The sequence below is a fragment of the Xenopus laevis genome, chromosome 7S (genome assembly GCF_017654675.1).
Source record: "Xenopus laevis strain J_2021 chromosome 7S, Xenopus_laevis_v10.1, whole genome shotgun sequence".
NCBI lineage: Eukaryota > Metazoa > Chordata > Amphibia > Anura > Pipidae > Xenopus > Xenopus laevis.
Window position 1 is genome coordinate 14744583 of NC_054384.1, and position 20119 is coordinate 14764701.

The 20119-nt window shown below is 39.1% G+C and overlaps 1 protein-coding gene across 4 annotated transcripts in view; it reads right to left on the reverse strand.

Annotated features, from left to right (window-relative positions):
* Nucleotides 1-20119, reverse strand: part of dock1.S (dedicator of cytokinesis 1 S homeolog) — a 234066-nt gene that overhangs the window by 159670 nt on the left and 54277 nt on the right. For 3 of the 4 annotated variants that reach the window (XM_041570909.1, XM_041570907.1, XM_041570910.1), the window contains exons 12-19: nucleotides 17286-17428; nucleotides 15960-16085; nucleotides 12102-12226; nucleotides 10220-10318; nucleotides 9970-10042; nucleotides 7855-7958; nucleotides 3552-3735; nucleotides 1729-1826 (exon numbers count right to left, since the gene is read on the reverse strand). In XM_041570909.1, the coding sequence (XP_041426843.1) occupies nucleotides 1729-1826; nucleotides 3552-3735; nucleotides 7855-7958; nucleotides 9970-10042; nucleotides 10220-10318; nucleotides 12102-12226; nucleotides 15960-16085; nucleotides 17286-17428 (952 nt within the window). The remainder of the gene's footprint in view (nucleotides 1-1728; nucleotides 1827-3551; nucleotides 3736-7854; nucleotides 7959-9969; nucleotides 10043-10219; nucleotides 10319-12101; nucleotides 12227-15959; nucleotides 16086-17285; nucleotides 17429-20119) is intronic. The other variant, XM_018227398.2, reaches the window with a different exon arrangement.

Sequence of the window (20119 nt, forward strand, 5' to 3'; positions counted from 1 at the left end):
GAAAACTTTACCCCCTTAACAATGTAGGTCTCTATACAAAGATATTGCATACAACAGCTCATATGTAAAACCCTGATTCATGTAAATAAACTATTTTCATAATAATATACTTTTCTAGTAGTATGTGCCATTGGGTAATCCTAAATAGTAAATTGCCATTTAAAAAAAAAAAAGGCCGCCCCCCTGGGATTGTACGATTCACGGTGCACACAAACAAACCATACATGCTATGTCACATGAGCCAATTAACAGACAGAGTTCTGGGTTTTGCTTCCACACTTCTTCCTGTTATAGTTAGAGCTGCAGTATTTCTGGTCAGGTGATCTCTGAGGCAGCACACAGACCATCACAAAATGGTGGCTCAAGGCAAGAGATGTAAAAGGGCAAGATTTACTAAAATACATAGACCAGTTTGATAAGATTCTTTAATATGCCACTTCATCTGATATAAACTAGCTGTTGCTCAAGTATTCATTTCGGGGATATAGTTTTCCTTTAAATCTGATCTAACTTTTCTGTAGCACTGGAGAATCACACAGGGTGATATGTTGAGTAAGAACTGGCTGTTGGATTTAGCCAGGCATTCAAGAAGCAGGCCACACAGTGAATCAGGAACAACACTAATGATGCCCCAACAAGTTCATTATATTTGGCTGCTGAGTAAATTAGAGCAGCAACCAATAGATTTTTCTGATATGTTAACTGCAAGCCCAAGGGGTGCGTATGAATGTATGACAACATGCAGGTAGGCAGAGAAATTATGAAGCCAACATGATTTATGGCAAACACTCTGCTGTAAGCCCTGTTCCTCAAGGAAAAATTAAGGTGGCCATACACATACTTTTAAAAAGTTATCTTCATAGGACAGAGTTTATTGTAGTTGTTTAAAAGTACATCTATGGCCAGTATGGCCAGCTTAAAGGGGATCTCTCACTAACATGAACATTGAATATAAACTCCATCCCACTGAAATAAGACACGTTCTAAATATAATCAATAAAAAATATGTACCATTTAAAAAAAACAAAAAAAAACAAAACATTTGTTACTCCAGTATCTCAAACTCAGCAACCTGTAACTTTTAATGCACTCTTCATGCAGAGGGGTCTGGATCAGATTTTGATTGACAGAGGTCTAATATGACTTTAAGGGGCATATTTATCAGGGGTCGAATTGACAAAACTTTGAAATTCGAATTCAAAAAGACCCATCGAAATAAAGACAAAGTTTTTTTTTGGTTGAATAGGTCAGTTTTTGATCAAATAGGTCCAAACCGAATTAAAGCGCATTCGATCGAGATGAAGCGAATATTTAATTTTTATTTTCACGATAGATCCCCTTAAGTCCCCACAAGGAAATAATCAATAAAGGGTGCTTTGCATATAAATAGGCTGTGATAAATATACTGTTTTTCAGTTAGCGGTAACAATTACCTCCTGGCCTATAATCTGCTGCATGACAAATCAGATAACCAAATAAAGTACTTCTCCAGTCTGCTAAACACTGCTATCATATAAATACACAGACAATGCAAACAAAATAGATGCTAAAATTTGGAATAATAATGATGCTCTCACTTCCACAGCGTAAGTGAATGATTTCCAAACTGTGGGCACCTGTACAAAAAAGAAGGCTATTAAGGGTGAGATTATGTAAGAATGCCTAGACACTCATTAATTATGAAGTTATTCTTTATTGCAGCAAATACCAACTATATTAGCACTTTACCTTAACGACTTCTTCGCCATCAACTTTCATCAGTTGCCGCAGATTCTGTTGCAGCAAATTTGTATTGGACCGCCATTTCAAGAGACCCAGCAAATCAACTGCAAGAGAAACAATCCATAAATATAAGCGAACACTTGTTAAAATGGCAATATTTATTAGCTGCACTTTAAGGAGCAGATTTATCAAGGGTTGAATAGTAAATTCTAATTCAAAATTCACACATTCTAATTTTATTTGAATTACATTGGAATGTAAATTTGAATATGACATTTATCACGTAACAGTCCTAATTCCTATATATTCACCACCTAAAACTAAAACCTGCAGAGTTCATGCACAAGTCAATGGAAGAGGTAATTTGAGCCATTTGGAGACGTCAATAACCTTCCTGACATTCAAGGGTTTTGTTTCGGAGAAAAACTCGATTCATACAAATCGAATATGAATCGAATACGATTCGAATTTTCGGGCCAGAACCATTCGATTTAATATTAGACATTAGAATTTTTTTCTTAAAGGGATACTGTCATGGGAAAAACATTTTTTTTCAAAATGAATCAGTTAATAGTGCTGCTCCAGCAGAATTCTGCACTGAAATCCATTTCTCAAAAGAGCAAACAGATTTTTTTATATTCAATTTTGGAATCTGACATGGGGCTAGACATATTGTCAATTTCCCAGCTGCCCCAAGTCATGTGACTTATGCTCTGATAAACTTCAATCACTCTTTACTGCTGTACTGCAAGTTGGAGTGATATCACCCCCTCCATTCCCCCCCCCCCCCGGTAGCAAAACAAAAGAACAATGGGAAGGTAACCAGATAACAGCTCCCTAACACAAGATAACACAAGATCTAAGAACAGCACTCAATAGTAAAAACCCATGTCCCACTGAGACACATTCAGTTACATTGAGAAGGAAAAACAGCAGCCTGCAAGAAAGCATTTCTCTTCTAAAGTGCAGGCAGAAGTCAATTGACTGGGGGCAGCTGGGAAATTGACAAAATGTCTAGCCCCATGTCAGATTTAAAAATTGAATATAAAAAAATCTGTTTGCTCTTTTGAGAAATGGATTTCAGTGCAGAATTCTGCTGGAGTAGCACTATTAACTGATGCGTTTTGAAAAAAACATGTTTTCCGATGACAGGATCCCTTTAAATAACCTCCCAGTCGAATTGTGAGTATATTGGAATTAAAAAAAAATTCAAATGGATTTGAAATTTGACCTTTGATAAATGGACCTCTTCCTGTATGCTCTTTCAGTATAATATATTGCTGTGTTTTCCATTAGAAAGTCAGGGTCAGCTGCCTGTGCTACTCAGAAGGAAGGGGAATGTCCTTTTGAGACAAATTTGTTTCACTAAATCACAAAAAAACTGTTACATATCTTACTTTCCAAGATGAAAGCATTGTTCATGTCACTTCCCAGCCTTCTACAATTTATTTCTTCTAGGTACAGAAGCAGAGAAAGCCAATGGCTTCATAGAACAGGGATAGGCTACCATTGGCACCAACTATAATTACAGACTTCAATAGGGATGCAATGAAACCATAATTTCTGGATTCAGCTGACATTTTCAGAAAAAAGCTTCAGGTGTCCTTTAAAAGTCATACAACTTTAAGGGTTCCAATTCAGTCTGGTTCAGCACTAATGATTTGGCCAAATTTAGTATATTCCAAGTCTTCACCCAACATCTCAATTAACGCTGAAAGATGTTAGTTTTAAAACACGCGGTTCCTTATTCTTGGTGTTTTAAAACTAGCATCTTCCTAACCCCTGTAAAGAAGCATTAACTAAAATATACGACAAGGAATTCACCATACCATTCTGAGTGAGTTTAGTTGAGCAGACCAGTGTGGATATTTGGAAGGAATCCTTGCTGATAGTGCAGCTGCCCAGATTAATCATGGTTTTCCCGGAAGTATAGTGTCCCCTTTCTTCCAGTTCGATTTTGGTTGAAGGAAGATTAAGGTACATTGCCACATCTTCTTGTTTCTTGGCCTCGGCCTGTTAGTAAACAGCATGATAAAATATTCAAGAGCTAAGATGGCTAATATAAAGCAGAAATCTAATAGGCACTAAGATTTAATGTGATTTAGCAGTTTACTGGGGTGACAATCTCAATGGGGTGTGCTTGAATTCCTTAAGCAGTGGGAAGTGTGTAATTATGTTCAGTTCCCTGAAAAACAGTGCACTTAAACTGAGCTGGGAACCTGCAAAACAAATACTTTATTCATTGCTACATCAGCCAGCTTTTCTCAATAACTAGGAATACTGCTGTTAATTACTGTGATGCTTTCATTTTCGTATTACGATTCATAATATTGTTATGTCAATCACACACATTAAGTCACATCTGAAATGCACACCTCCCATTATCACAAACTGACTACAGTAGCAAGTTAGCAGCATATTATTACACAACCAACCAATACACATTAATAAGAAGTACTTAGACTAGAGATTTTTCATACTCTGGCAGTTTAAGAACTCAAATTCGACTATTCGCCACCTAAAACCTGCCGGATTGCTTTTTTGGTGATGTTTGCGGCCTTCCTTCTTGATTTTTTAAAACTCGATTTGAGTTCTATTTGAATGAGATTTGAACTTTTGGGTCGATACCATTCACCAGAGTTTAGAAAATTAGATTTTTATAATAAATTTCGATTGGTCGAGTTCATGGGAGTTTGACCCTTGATAAATGTGCCTGCCCGTCTGCATGTTGGCCACAAATGGTCAAATTAGTTGGATCAAGAAAAAAAAAGCTATAACCCTATCTGCTTTGAAGGCCGCTTTCAATTATAAATGGAAAAATTGCTCTATCACCTACTTAGGCACCCAGATCCCAGCTGACTTGAGTCAGACATATAACCTGAATTTCAAACCCCTTATACAACATACAAAGAGCTCGCTGGAAAACTGGTCCAAATACACCATTTCCTGGCTGGGTAGAGTAGCAGCTTAAAGGTGTCTATTTTGCCTAAATATTTGTACTTACAGTATTTGAGACTCTCCCCAGCGACATTTAAGGCTATCCAATCTCAATTCCATAATTTTATCTGGGCTCACCGAGGCCACAAAGTTGCTAAATCTGTCTTGCTGACACCACTTAGACAGGGAGGTTTGGGCATCCCGGACCTACAAAAATATTATGAGGCTACACACCTAAGACAGCTACTGGCCTGGTCTAGCTGGTCCTCGCACACCTGTTGGGGTCATATTGAAAATGTCTTGCTAAATGATTTTCATTTAAATGCTTTTTTATTTGGGACCACTCAGACTTTGCTCAGATTCCCACCTCTGCACTTTCTGCAACCCAACTCACCTGCTCAATATGGTGTAAAACTGGGCTCAAACACAACCTAAGTTCTTCCAAGTCGACCCTGACCACGTTTCTACGAAACCCTGCATTTCCCCCAGGGATGGAATCTTCCGTTTACACAAAATGGTCCAATTCTCACTTTTTTATGATCCGGGACCTGCTCCATCCCCTCACGCATGAGATCCTGCCTCTCCATACGATCCAGGAAAAGTTTCCACAGACACCCATAAGACTTTTCGAATACTTCCAAATTCGACATTTTTTGGGACCCTACATCGCCTTACGGCTTTTGAACTGCTAGCAACAGTCGGCTTGCCACAGAAAGGCCTTATCACTAGAATCTATCAACTACTTTCCATTCCCTCAGGTCCCACACAACTGAGACACAAATACATGGACAAGTGGGATCAGGCATTACCACATCTATTGACAGCTGAAGATTGGTCCCTTATTTGGGATAATGCTAGGCGCATGGTCTCCTGTGTCCGTCAAAAGGAGAGCATCTTTAAAATTCTAACCTTCTGGTACTACACCCCGGACCGCTTGCACAAACTGTTTCCAAATCACCCTCCCACTTGCTGGAGGAATTGTGGGGCCCAAGGCACGCTCCCACACATTTTTTGGGACTGTCCCTCCATACAACAGCTCTGGAAAGAGGTAGCAGATCTCATTAGCCGGATAATAGCCGGTCCTGTCCCATTGGATCCGATTTTTCTCCTGCTTGGTAAACCCATCCCCAAATTACGTAGAAGTGGTCAGGCTCTAGTGAATCTAGTTGGAAGGATCCAACACCGCCAACTAAGCCCGAAATCATCCGGAGAGTTAACAGCAACAGAATATTTGAGTCAAACATTGCCTATATGCAAAACAGAGGATAGATTACTACCTCAAGGTCTGGTGGTTTTGGGAACTTAGGGGTTTGGCCTCGTAGCGATTATTGAGACCCTTGTGCAGTCCTTCCCATATTACGCCATGATGCCCATGTCCCTTTGGTCATATAACTGGCTCTATCTCCACGCCTGAGCCCACCTCCTCATTGCTCATTATGTTCCCCATTATGTATGTAGTTTATCATAGCCCAAGATTAAGCCTGCCTTCCGTACAACCGATGCCAATGCCTGTTGCACTACAATGTCTTTTGCTCCTATTGGAGCCCCTTTTTAATTTTCTTTTTCTTTTTATGTTGTTTTGCATTAACCTGTGACATATGCATTACTTTTATGTTTGTATGTAACACAGAGTGCTTTATTTACTGAAAAAATTGCAAATAAAACATAAGTTACGAAAAAAAGAAAAAAAGCTATACACAATCTAAAAACAACTAACAAAGAGCAAGATGATTATATAAAGGCATTAGAGAAAAAATAGAGTAGAAAAATATATAATATATGATATATATATATATATGAGATATATATATATATGAGATATATATATATATATATATATATATATATATATATATATATATATATATATATGTAGATAAGTAGTGAATAAGTCATTATTACAATTATAATAAAAGATACATGAATGGTCTTGTTCAAAAAGTTTGAAATAAATATTGAGCAATATATTAATATATGAATAAATATATAAATATGATATAAATATGTCTAAGAAAAGCGTCAAAACCTCTTTTTTTTTATACAAGAAGAAATACATTGTCTGTTAATTACACACTTGGGGGCAGATGCATCAAGGGTCGAATATCGAGGGTTAATTAACCCTCGATATTCGACTGGGAATGAAAATCCTTCGACTTCAATATCAAAGTCGAAGGATTTTGCGCAAAAACTGTGATCGTTCGATCGAAGGAATAATCCTTCGATCAAACAATTAAATCCTTCGAAAGATTCGAAAGATTTTAATCCAACGATTGAAGGATTATCCTTCGACCAAAAAAAAACTTAGCCAAGCCTATGGGGACCTACCCCATAGGCTAACATTGGGTTCGGTAGCTTTTAGGTGGCGAACTAAGGGGTCGAAGTTTTTTCTTAAAGAGACAGTACTTTGACTATCGAATGGTCGAATAGTCGAACGATTTTTAGTTTGAATCTTTCATTTTCGGAAGTTGCCCGAAGATTCCTTGTGAGGCAACTTCGGAAAACGAATCGCTCCTAATGCCATCCTGCGGCGATTTACATTCTAACCGATGGGAAGGCAGTTCGGAGGGATAAGTCACCGCGAGGAAGAGGAAATTTATAGTCGGGCGAATCTGACTGTGTGTCTCTGCCCTTAGTAAGATTGGCGATCTTGATGAATAGGGTCTGTAGCATTGATATGTTGTATCAGCATTTTAAAGCATAAATGTAAGCTAATAAATGAACACAAGACAGCATTGAAAGAGGTTAAAGAATGTTTTCAGACATTGGGTAGGTGACCACACATAAGCTCCATGCAGAGTCAGCAACATGGACATGCATGGAGCCCTCCCAATGGCCTGTATAAACCCTATACAGACTGGTTTGAAAATGAAGCTGGGTGTGAGCAGCATTCGCAGGCTAATGTGGCCAGTGTTGACTGCATCAGCTTGATTTAACATTGCATGCGGGTTTCCAAATCAGATGACCTGCCTAAATAAGCAGTTCTAGTATATGGTCAGCTTTAGTATACTAGCCAGCCTTGATTAATTATTGACAACACTGATATAAGCATCAGCATTTCCTTACAAAAAAGGCTAATAAATGACGGCAATATTTCTATGATATTGAAGCTTATGAAGGTTAGTTGCAGACCTTGTTTTTTTTTTGTGTGTCTTCCTGAAATCTGGTTAGTTCAAAAATTCTGCAATGCAATGTTACCTTGTAAACTATAAGATCATGCTCCCCGTCCCTTAATGTTGTTCCATCATATCTCATCAGTTTCACAAAGGCAAGTGCAAATGCTTTTTCCGTTTTATCTTTAGCTGCATAAGAAAGGCAAAGAGAAAACATAACGGTGTCACTAAACCAATTTAATTGACTATATTACCTATACAGGTATGGGACATGTTATACAGAATGCTCGGGACCTGAGGTTTTCTGGATAAGAGATCTTTCCTTAATTAGGATCTTGTACCTTAAGTCTACTAGAAAATCATTTAAACATTAAATAAACCCAAAAAAAGCTGGTTTTGCTTCCAATAAGGTTTAATTATATCTTAGTTAAAGTACAAGCTTATAGAAAATCATGTAAAACATTAAATAAACCCAATAGGCTGGTTTTGCTTCCAATAAGGATTAATTATATCTAAGTTGGGATCAAGTACAAGCTACTGTTTTATTATTACACAGAAATAAAGGAAATCATTTTGAAAAATGGGGATTATTTGATTATAATGGAGTCTATGGGAGGCATAAAGAATGGTCAGCTTCTTAGTTGGTTTGAATTTGGTTTATTTGTCCTTGGAATGGGGGTCACTAAACCTTCAAAATGAATCCTTAACAGATAAGTTTACATCATAAGCGACACATTAAGGAATATAACTTATAATTTATATCATAAGTGAAAATATATTGAAGAAAACTATATCCCCCAAACAATGTAGGTCTCTATAAAAAGATATTGCATAAAACAGCTCATGTGTAAAACCCTGCTTTGTGTAAATAAACCATTTTCATAATAATATACTTTTCTAGTAGTATGTGCCATTGGGTAATCATAAATAGAAAATTGCCATTTTAAAAAATAAAGGCCGCCCCCTGGGATCGTAGGATTCACTGTGTACACATACAAACCAACAAACCATACATGTTAGGTCACATGAGCCAATTAACAGACAGAGTTGTGTCTTTTGTTTCAACACTTATTTCTGTTACAGTTAGGGGCACATTTACTATTGGTTGAATATCGAGGGTTAATTAACCCTCGATATTCGACCGTCGAAGTAAAATCCTTCGACTTCGAATATCGAATGGTCGACCGATTTTAACTTCGAATAGTCGTAGTCGAAGGTCGAAGTAGCCAAAAAAATACTTTGAATCCTTCACTCGAGCTAAGTAAATGTGCCCCCTAGAGTTGTAGTATTTCTGGTCAGGTGATCTCTGACAGCACACAGACCATCACAAAATGGTGGTTCAAGGCAAGAGATGTAAAAGGACAATATTTACTTAAATATATATTCCAGTTTGATAAGATTCTTTTAATATGATATAATATGATCTGTTGCTTAAGTATTCATTTTGGAGGTATAGTTTTCCTTTAAGTAGGGATGCACCGAAATCATTATTTTGGATTCGGCCATATACAAATTAGGGGTGGGAAGGGGGAAACATTTTTTACTTCCTTGTTCTGTGACAAAAAGTCATGCCATTTCCCTCCCCGTCTCTAATTTGTATATGCAAATTAGGATTCGTATTCAGTTCAGCCGGGCAGAAGGATACATCTGAATCCGAATCCGTGTCCTGCTGAAAAAGGCCGAATCCTGGATTCGGTGCATCCCTAATATTAAGGAATCTTACAAATCAGTATTATATAATTCTATCTATCTATCTATCTATCTATCTATCTATCTATCTATCTATCTATCTATCTATCTATCTATCTATCATGGAACCTAGCATGTATGTGTGCCCTTGGTTGGTGTGTGAGCACAGTGAAATATGTGGTTGGGGGGGGGGCTTAGCATTTAAAACTGCAGTGTTTTTCTTTGGGATTGTGACACATACAACAAAAAGTATATTTTATGAAAATGGTTTATTTAGATGAAGCCGTGTTTTCCCATACGGGCTGTTTTATGCATTGTATTTTATATAGACCTGAAATGTTCTGTAAAAATATGTAGACTAATTGCAAATTGTCTCAGAATATAACTTCCTACATCACACTCAAAATAAGTTGTAAGATGAACTACTCCTTTAAGATGATTCAACTACGTCTGTTTAAAAAACAAGTTTGGGTAGGATTGATTTAGATTTACACATTAATCGGTAACTTACAGTCCTGGGACGATCTGTGGCGGAATGAAAACCTTAAATGGCTACGATTCACATCTTCAATTGGGATGGCAACCTTTACAGAGAGAAAAAAATCCCCAGCACAATTTAACAGAAGAATTAGAAAAGTTGCAATTTTTATTCAAGTAGCAGGAACATGTGTTTGCTGAGCAACTCACATACCGGTACATTTTATGCTGTCACAATTGGAACATTTGCACAAACAGCAATTTCATAAGAATGATATACTTACTCTTACAGTCTCAAACCATCGGGGTTGTTTCACTTGATAGTACACAACAGATTTGTACTCGGAAATGGGTTCATCGCCTGCCCCCAGGTAAATAACATTCTTGGGGAAGAGAGAAAGAGAAAAGTTTGGATTCTCTGAATGGTAAACTTATACATTTTGGATCTTTACCAGGAAGAATTCTTTGATTATTTATTTTTGTCAAGATGTCAAAAGTCAAAGATGTGCTGGAAAGAGCAGAGCTACAGATCATCACTGGCATATTAAATGGCACCTATCAGCCAGAAGTGCAGGATAATAGTTTTCCCACACTGGTTATGAAGAATCCCCCTTTAGTGCTACGCTGCCTGCACCAGAGTTAGAAGATAAGTCCCAGTGCGGGCAGTCATGTAGGGCCCCTTTTTGCTCTTTCGGGAAGGGACCCCTTTTTGCTCTTTCGGGAAGGGACCCCTTTTTGCTCTTTCGGGAAGGGACCCCTTTTTGCTCTTTCGGGAAGGGACCCCTTTTTGCTCTTTCGGGAAGGGACCCCTTTTTGCTCTTTCGGGAAGGGACCCCTTTTTGCTCTTTCGGGAAGGGACCCCTTTTTGCTCTTTCGGGAAGGGACCCCTTTTTGCTCTTTCGGGAAGGGACCCCTTTTTGCTCTTTCGGGAAGGGACCCCTTTTTGCTCTTTCGGGAAGGGACCCCTTTTTGCTCTTTCGGGAAGGGACCCCTTTTTGCTCTTTCGGGAAGGGACCCCGTTTGCTCTTTCGGGAAGGGACCAAGTTTGCTCTTTCGGGAAGGGACCCCGTTTGCTCTTTCGGGAAGGGACCCCGTTTGCTCTTTCGGGAAGGGACCCCGTTTGCTCTTTTGCTCTTTCGGGAAGGGACCCCGTTTGCTCTTTTGCTCTTTCGGGAAGGGACCCCGTTTGCTCTTTTGGGAAGGGACCCCGTTTGCTCTTTTGGGAAGGGACCCCGTTTGCTCTTTTGGGAAGGGACCCCGTTTGCTCTTTCGGGAAGGGACCCCCGTTTGCTCTTTTGCTCTTTCGGGAAGGGACCCTGTTTGCTCTTTCGGGAAGGGACCCTGTTTGCTCTTTCGGGAAGGGACCCTGTTTGCTCTTTCGGGAAGGGACCCTGTTTGCTCTTTCGGGAAGGGACCCTGTTTGCTCTTTCGGGAAGGGACCCTGTTTGCTCTTTCGGGAAGGGACCCTGTTTGCTCTTTCGGGAAGGGACCCTGTTTGCTCTTTCGGGAAGGGACCCTGTTTGCTCTTTTCGGGAAGGGACCCTGTTTGCTCTTTCGGGAAGGGACCCTGTTTGCTCTTTCGGGAAGGGACCCTGTTTGCTCTTTCGGGAAGGGCCCTGTTTGCTCTTTCGGGAAGGGCCCTGTTTGCTCTTTCGGGAAGGGCCCTTGTTTGCTATTTCGGGAAGGGACCCTGTTTGCTCTTACGGGAAGGACAAACAACTGTGTACCTCAGTAAAAAGAAACAATAAAGCAGCTTCAAAGAACATGTATAGATGCAAATATGTATTGTCCTGTTCTAGGTACAAAATAAGCTATTTTCTCTTACATTCTGTGCATAACAATCATTTGCAGCATCAGCAGAATGAGGGCCAATATTTTAGACACAGAAATAGCCTTTCTCTCATGATTCTGCATGAAATTGCTCTTTATCAGATCAATGAGAAAACCCAACGCAATTGAAAAGGATCCTAAGCTCTTATGAGTAGGGCCCTCAATACCTATTTATATTCTGTAATTTTTGTTTGTTTTGCATTTTTTTCAAGTGCCCTGTCTGTAAGAAATTGCTAGTATTTTATAAAATATAAATTATTCCCATTAAGCCTCTGCATAGAATTCAGTGCTAAATCCTCTGCAATGATGTCAAGTTTGAAAGTAAATCCATATTACCTCCAATCTTTTTCCATCTTCATCAAAGACTGAAAGGGACACTTCAACGTTCTTCTGAGCAGTTTTGTTACCTCTGTCAAAGTCCCCTTGAATTAATGTGACATATATGTCATTGCGTATATCACCTAAAAGTAATGTGAGAAGAATAAGAGGCTGGCCACAACACACACACAAATATGTGTATCAAACGACACATTCATATAAGTGAAAGCCCAGAACCATAGGGACTGAAACATTGGATTACAGTGATATGGTTGAATAGAAAGGATGTGAGGATAAACCAATACTCCTATTGGCTGTAAAATTTACTTCCTATGGAAGGATGTTTGGATATTGGCATGATTCCCAATAGGCGGCCATGATCTACTGACAAGAATACGACTTTGAGTTATCTTAAAAAAACAAGATGGTGATAAAATAAGATGGTTATTGAAAATGTCAATGCATTTAGATGCAATACAGGTATGGGATCCGTTATCCAGAAACCGGTTATCCAGAAAGATCTGAATTATGGAAAGGCCATCCCCCATAGACACTATTACAATCAAATAATCCAAATTTTTAAAAATGATTTGTTTCTCTGTAATAATAAAACAGTACCTTGATAGAATTAATCCTTATTGGAAGCAAAACCAGCCTATTGGGTTTATTTAATGTTTTACATGATTTTCTATAAGATTTAGGGTAGGACTACAAAACGCCGGCGACAAATCCCATGAAAAAAAAATAAGGTAAGTGAATGCATTGTCTGATGAAGTCGCATCGTTGATGCAACTTCATCCGTCATTTCTATCTCTTGCCTTATTTCCGTCGCATTTTTCGCCGGCGTTTTGTTGCAGCGCGTCGGATCACGCCGAAAACGTCCCTGTAGTCTGTACCCTTAGGGTGTGAAGTTTCAAATTACGGAAGGATCAGTTATCTGGAAAACCCCAGGTCCCGAGCTTTCTGGATAACCGGTCCCATATCTGTCCCATATCTGTACTTAAAAAGAGGTAGCTGGCATCATCTCATCTTGGTGAAAGCAGGGAATTCAGCATTAATGACTGATTACTGCAGATGTCTTAGATCACAAATGTGATACCAAAGCGTTGTGTTGTTATGAAGGTCACCTCTCAGGTATACAGAACAGGTAATCATTGCTGGGATCTTTCTTTGAAATAATAACCTTCAGAGTGTTTACATACACAGAATAATAATAGAGCAAGGAACGTAGACAAAATAAACATAAACTGCATCAATTTGCCCAGGTTAGAACAATGGGCAACATTCAGTTAGTTTTGTTTAAAACTAGTTTTGGAGTGGGCACTGTAAATGGATCATAAAATGATAGTGAAGGTTAACGAACGCGTTTTCAGGCCACAAATGAGGCAGTGCACACAAACGAGCAGAGACCTGTGAATTGTTTGCTCTTTCGGGAAGGGACCCCGTTTGCTCTTTCGGGAAGGGACCCCGTTTGCTCTTTCGGGAAGGGACCCCGTTTGCTCTTTCGGGAAGGGACCCCGTTTGCTCTTTCGGGAAGGGACCCCGTTTGCTCTTTCGGGAAGGGACCCCGTTTGCTCTTTCGGGAAGGGACCCCGTTTGCGTTTTCAGGCCACAAATGAGGCAGTGCACACAAACGAGCAGAGACCTGTGAATTGGCGGATTCTCAGCCTGAGCAGTTTTACTATTGGTTGCATCCAACAATACAAATATTAATAGATAATTAGAATGCCAGGACTTCGCCCTTGGCATCCCTCTGGTAATGGCGATAATAATGTATTTGTCTGCTTATAGAGTCCATTTAGAATTGCCAATAGCCAACAGCTATACCATGGTTCTTAAAGGGGACCCGTCACCCAAAAAAATATTCAAAACCTTATTTTATCACATTAGTCAAGCAAAATGAACTTTAATTACACTATATAAATTATTTGAATCTTGTTTCCTTCAGTCTTAGAATTCATAATTATATCAAGCAGACAGGAGCCATTTTGTGGACACTGTTATTAAGACAAGTCTTGTATCATCTCAGAATCTTGTTTGTGCACCAGAATGGGGGACCTGATGTCCGTCCCCATGCCCTGGCTACATAATTAAATGGTAAAGAGAACGGGGGAATGTGGGGAGAGCAATGAAATCTAGAAAGTGCTGAATGGAAAGTGAAAGTAATTGTCTGTCCCACCTCTATGCCTAAGGAATAGAGGAGGGGCAGACAATATTTAATTGACAGCTGAGATTTTTAAATGAGCTTACAACAGCTATGAATGCTTTAATAAAAGATAGAAATTGGATTTCATGTTTAATTAGAAAAGGACTTTTATTATACAGCTTTTTGTGTCTGGGTGACAGGTCCACTTTAATTTTCTATTCAGAAATTGAGAACACTCTTTGTATTGCCAAATGTAATCCATAAAGGTGAGGTAAGTAGCCCTCATTTTAGCATAAAGGAAAGGCGGAAATTTATATTCTGTTGTGTGTCCCTTGTGTAAAAAAATAGACAGCTGTGTCACAAACAGCCTGAAACACTAAAAATGGGGAAATAAAAAAGGTGAACCCTTGAATGTGGGAGAATCTGGTCTCTTATTTGAGAAGGATAGGAGCAACAGAAACAGTGTAGGGATCCCGAATTAAAAGAAATGTGGTCAACCGTTACTGATCTGAGTTCACTCTGTGCGAGTTACAAGAACACTTCCAATACTGTTCCATGAAATGAACCTAGTGAACAAGGTGATTTTTTCTATCATTGCTCTTCCTACTCACTACAGGATGCAAGCAAGGGATGTGCAGTCTTGACAACATAATGGTCTATTATGTTTGGTTATAACAAACAAGGGAAAGTTGTCCACTAGTTTTTAAAAAATTGAGTGTAGGACTGGCCAAATATGGGATGACATTGACGTAGTTGGCCAGCTTAAATATATTGCAATATATGGACAAACAATCCCTGTTTTGTTTAAAGGGTAAGGCATTTTTCAGTAGCAGTATGCACAAAATGTCTCTGTCTTAAATATATTGATAATGGGTTGAGTGCTGAGGACTCTTGTAATTGTCTATTATGTTTGGTTACCCATAGGGTGATTTGTGGCAGGTTAAAAATCACTAATAAACAGTTTGAAGGTGGCCATACACAGGCAGATTAAATCTGCCAATATCGGTCCTTTAGAGCAATTTGCCAGCTTATCTGCCAGTGTATGTGGGTTTCAGACGTGTCTTCCCGATCGATATCTGGCCACAATATCGATTGAGATTTTCAGGCGATCGACCCGTTGGACCCCATTGCTCTGATTGTTCAGCCCTAGGGGTTCGATTTAACCCAAAATAGCCCTGTCGCCAGGGTCGGACTGGGGGGCCTGGGGCCCACTGGGACTGCTGTCCAGGGCCCCCTCCGCCCGCACTCTACCCTGACGCGCCTCTTGAATGCACGCATGGAGGCGCTTATGCGCATACGTCACCATGCACATGCGCTGACCTCGTTGCGTATGTGCAGCGCCAAAATTGTTTTTTTGATTTTTTTGAAGAGTGGGGTCTTCCAGAGAGACCGGGACACTGCCTGTCGCTGGTGGGCTTATCGGCGAAAGATACGCTCGTTTGGTGATGTCGCCAAACGAGCAGATCTTATCGTGTATGGCCAGCTTTAGACATTAATCAAATTAGCTGAACTGTAGCTTTGCCGAGCCCCCAAGTAAACACACAATATTTTTAAAAGTAAACTGCATGAAAAGCTATGTAATCCACCCTATAAAGTGAATAATATAATGATTTTCCCCAGTGTTAGAAATGAACACAGACAGTGATATCTGTACTATTAATATAAGGTTTTAAAGAACACAACAAAAGCTAAGAAAGCCTTTATCTAAATTGCTGTGCTGCAATAGACACCTGGCATGATGATCTCTGGAAATCCCATTTTCCGAGCAACAGCCGTTGACCTGTCCACTAGATGAGGAAACTCCTTACGAATCTGATGAATGTCGCCAGGCAGCAATTTCATTGTGACCCATAAACCTGTAAACAGAATAACGCAGGTCTTCAAAAACTGCTGAGTTCAAGATCGAGCTCCATAAACGCACGGCTAATTATGAGCACATTCTATATAATAACGCAACATTAACTGTACTGAGTGACCCTCCTCAGGCTTAAATTCATTTGCATTGTTTTGAACAAACATTACGTAAGTTATTTTACAGATGGAGAATTCATGTAAGCTAAATATGGAAAGGGGATCTGCTCCAGCTGTTCATCATTTAATAGATTTTCTGAGTAGGGCGTGGGCTATTACAACAGAAAGCCTCATGAAAGTAATTGCCTTAAAAAAGGATTAAGCACAACTGGGTATTTTGGGTGTTTAGGGAAGTTTATTAAAAGTATCTTAATTAATCAGACTTCCTCCTCATAATTTATTAAAGGAATTGTTCAGTGTAAAAATAAAAACTGGGTAAATAGATCGTATAAGCAAAATAAAAAATGTTTCTATTATAGTTAGGCAGAAATGTAGTGTATAAAGGCTGGAGTGACTGGATGTCTAACATAATAGCCAGAACACTACTTCCTGCTTTGCAGCTCTCTTGGTTTCCACTGATTGGTTACCAGGCAGTAACCAGGGACTTGAGGGGAGGCCACATGGGTCATAACTGTTGCTTTTGAATCTGAGCTGAATGCTGAGGATCAATTGCAAACTCACTGAACAGTTACTGTATGTACCATGTGGCCTCCCTTCAAGTCGCTGATTAGCTCAGAGTTAGAGAGCTGAAAAGCAGGAAGTAGCAATTGATCCTCAGCATTCAGCTCAGATCCAAAAGCAACAGTTATGATCCATGTGCCCCCCCTCAAGTCACTGATTGGTTACTGCCTGGTAACCAATCAGTGGAAGCCAAGAGAGCTTAAACAGGAAGTAGTGTTCTGGCTATTATGTTACACATCCAGTCACTCCAGCCTTTATATGTTACATTTTAGGCTAACTAACTATATTAGAAACATTGTTTATTTTCCACAGCCTATTTTTTTATTTTTACATTGAAAAATTCCTTTAAAAGGCCCCTTTTATTTTTTCTCTTTAAATTATCTTATTCTCTGCTTGTGTTTTATCTACATTCAATGCTAATATTATATAAATTAATTAAAGAAATAACCCTTGAAAGTCAATAAAGTAACTGAAATGCCATAGCGACAGCTCATGTTATTAATGGCAGATGCATAGAGACCTACCTTGACCTTTGTGGTTGACTTCTTTAGCAACAATCACTTTGTTAATAACAGCCTGAAGGAAATCGCTCTCCCCTGCCACCCTGGGTGAAAAACGGGATGATATATTCAGCTGCTTGTGTCGAATGGAGTCGTCCAATGCAAGCCTGGAGTGTGCACATGACAGACACCACCACAGCAAACATAGGGCCACAGAACAGCAGAGACCACACAAACAAGGGGGGGATATAAGATCATAGCACAGATTTCACAATGTATATATTAGTTCACACATATTGAAAAAAAAAAAACAAGGAAAAGAAATGAGATACAGAAAGATCATTAATCAGGAGGAAAATGACTTCGGGACAGAAAGAGAAAAGCTTTAAACATTACAAGAGAGGTCATTAAACACAACCACACCCAATGCATCAGGCTGCAGAAAACAGTTACACAAGTAACAAATGCATAAGTGCAAACTCCATTCTATTACAGGCAAGGGTTCTGTTGTCTGGAATATCTGGGACCTTCCGAATAAGGGGACCTTCAATAATAGAAAGCCTTAAAGGAACAGTAACACCAAAAAAATAAAGTGTTATGAAGTAATGAAAATATCATGTAGTGTTGCCCTGCACTGGTAAAACTGATGTGTTTGCTTCAGAAACACTACTATAGTTCATATAAACAAGCTGCTGTTTTTTGATGTTACTGTTCCTTTAAAGGAGAACTAAAGAAGTAGCTAGAAATGTTGTACATTATGTTTTGGGCTTCTGTACCAGCCCAAGGCAACCACAGCCTTTTAGCAGTAAAGATCTGTGTCTCCAAAGATGCCCCAGTAGCTCCTCAGCTTCTTTTCTGCTGATTCACTACTGCACATGCTCTGTGCTGCTGTTACTTACTGAACTTAGGGACCCACTCAGGGTCTTGTGGGCCCCGCTGGGCCCAGGTCCGCACCCACATGTGGCTCAAGGACGCGACCCCCTTTGTCGGAAGAAAACTGTGTGTGTGCACATGCGGACAACCACGGCGCCACGCACATGTGCATAGATGCAGCGCCACGTGCAGAGGGGGCCCTGGGGCTGCAGACCCAGTGGGCCCCAGGCCCCACAGTCTGACCCTGGACCCACTCACAATATACAGTACACATAGGGGAATATTTATCAAGGGTCGAATTTCAAAAAGACCAACTGAAATTAAGTTTTTTTCGTCGAATAGGTCCGTTTTCGATCAAATAGGTCCGTATTCGGCCGACTTTGAATCGTAGGAATCGAAGGAATAGTGCATTTGATTCAAAGTTTTTCCCCCAAAAAAATTTAGATTTTTCACAGTCCACCAATTGACTCTAAATAGGTTCTAGGAGATCCCCCATATTCAGCAATTCGACAGGTTTTAGATGGCGAATGGTCAGTCGAATTTTTAAAGATACAGTACATGATAAATTTTAATATTCCAATTTTTAATTTTTTTTAAATTTGAATCGAATTTGGACTATTCTTTAGTCGAAGTACATAAAAAATATCTTGAAATTAGAATTTTTTTTCATTCGAAAATTCACCTCGACCTTTGATAAATCTGCCCCATAGAATAGAAATGTCACAATATACAGTTAGTTCCATAAATATTTGGAGAGGGACAACTTTTTTCTAATTTTGGTTCGGTACATGACCACAATGAATTTTAAATGAAACAACTCAGATGCAGTTGAACTGCAGGCTTTCAGCTTTAATTCAGTAGGTTGAATAAAAAGATTGCATAAAAATGTGAGGAACTAAAGCCTTTTTTAACACAATCACTTCATTTCAGTGGCTCAAAAGTAAGTGGACAAATTAAAAAACTGAAAACCTTTTGCTGGCAATGACAGCCTGAACTCATGGACATCACCAGATTGTGAGTTTCCTCCTTTTAAATGCTCTGCCAGGCCTTTACTGCAGTGTCTTTCAGAAAAGGTTTTCACTAAGGCTTCATATAGTGGAGGGGTTTGTTTATGCAGAGAGCTTCTCCGTGGAGTGGTAATTGTGCCCATAAGGCCTGGAAGCACAATGTGACTTAATCTTTATATTTAATGCAAAAAAAATTACAAAAAAAGAGATATATCTTAATTAAAACAAATGGCAAAAAGTATATTCATCACAAGTTCTACTCAATGAACTTATGATGAAAAAGGGGGCTATACTGCCCCTTTAATGTAATGGTTGATTTTTAGGCATGCTTTTAATTCATTTCCCACATTCATTAAAAACAATGTTTTTGACAATTTTAGATGTAGTATACAGTACAGGTATGGGATCCGTTATCCAGAAACCCATTATCCAGAAAGCTCCGAATTACAGAATCCATTATAAATCCATTTAAACGTGATTTCCTTTTAACAGTAGCTTGTACTTTAACTAAGATATAATTAAACCTTATTGGAAGCAAGCAAAACTATTTCTAGTAGACTAGACTACTTTTCTAGTAGACTTAAGGTATGAAGATCCAAATTATGGAAAGATCCATTATCCTGAAAACCCCAGTTCCCGAGCATTCTGTTTAACAGGTCCCATACCTGTACTTTCTGAAAAATTGGCACCTTTGACAGTATGTCAGGAAAGTATTTAACATCTTGACTTTCAGTCAGGATAATGGTACAGGTATGGGATCCGGAAAATTTCGAATTACAGAAAGGCCGTCTCCCATAGACTTTATTTTATCCAAATAATCCAAATTTTTAAAAATGATTTCCTTTTTCTCTGTTATAGGTATGGGACCTGTTATCCAGAATGCTTGAGACCTAGGGTTTTCCGGATAACGGATCTTTCCGTAATTTGGGTCTTCATGCCTTATGTCTACTAGAAATTAATTTAAACATTAAATAAACC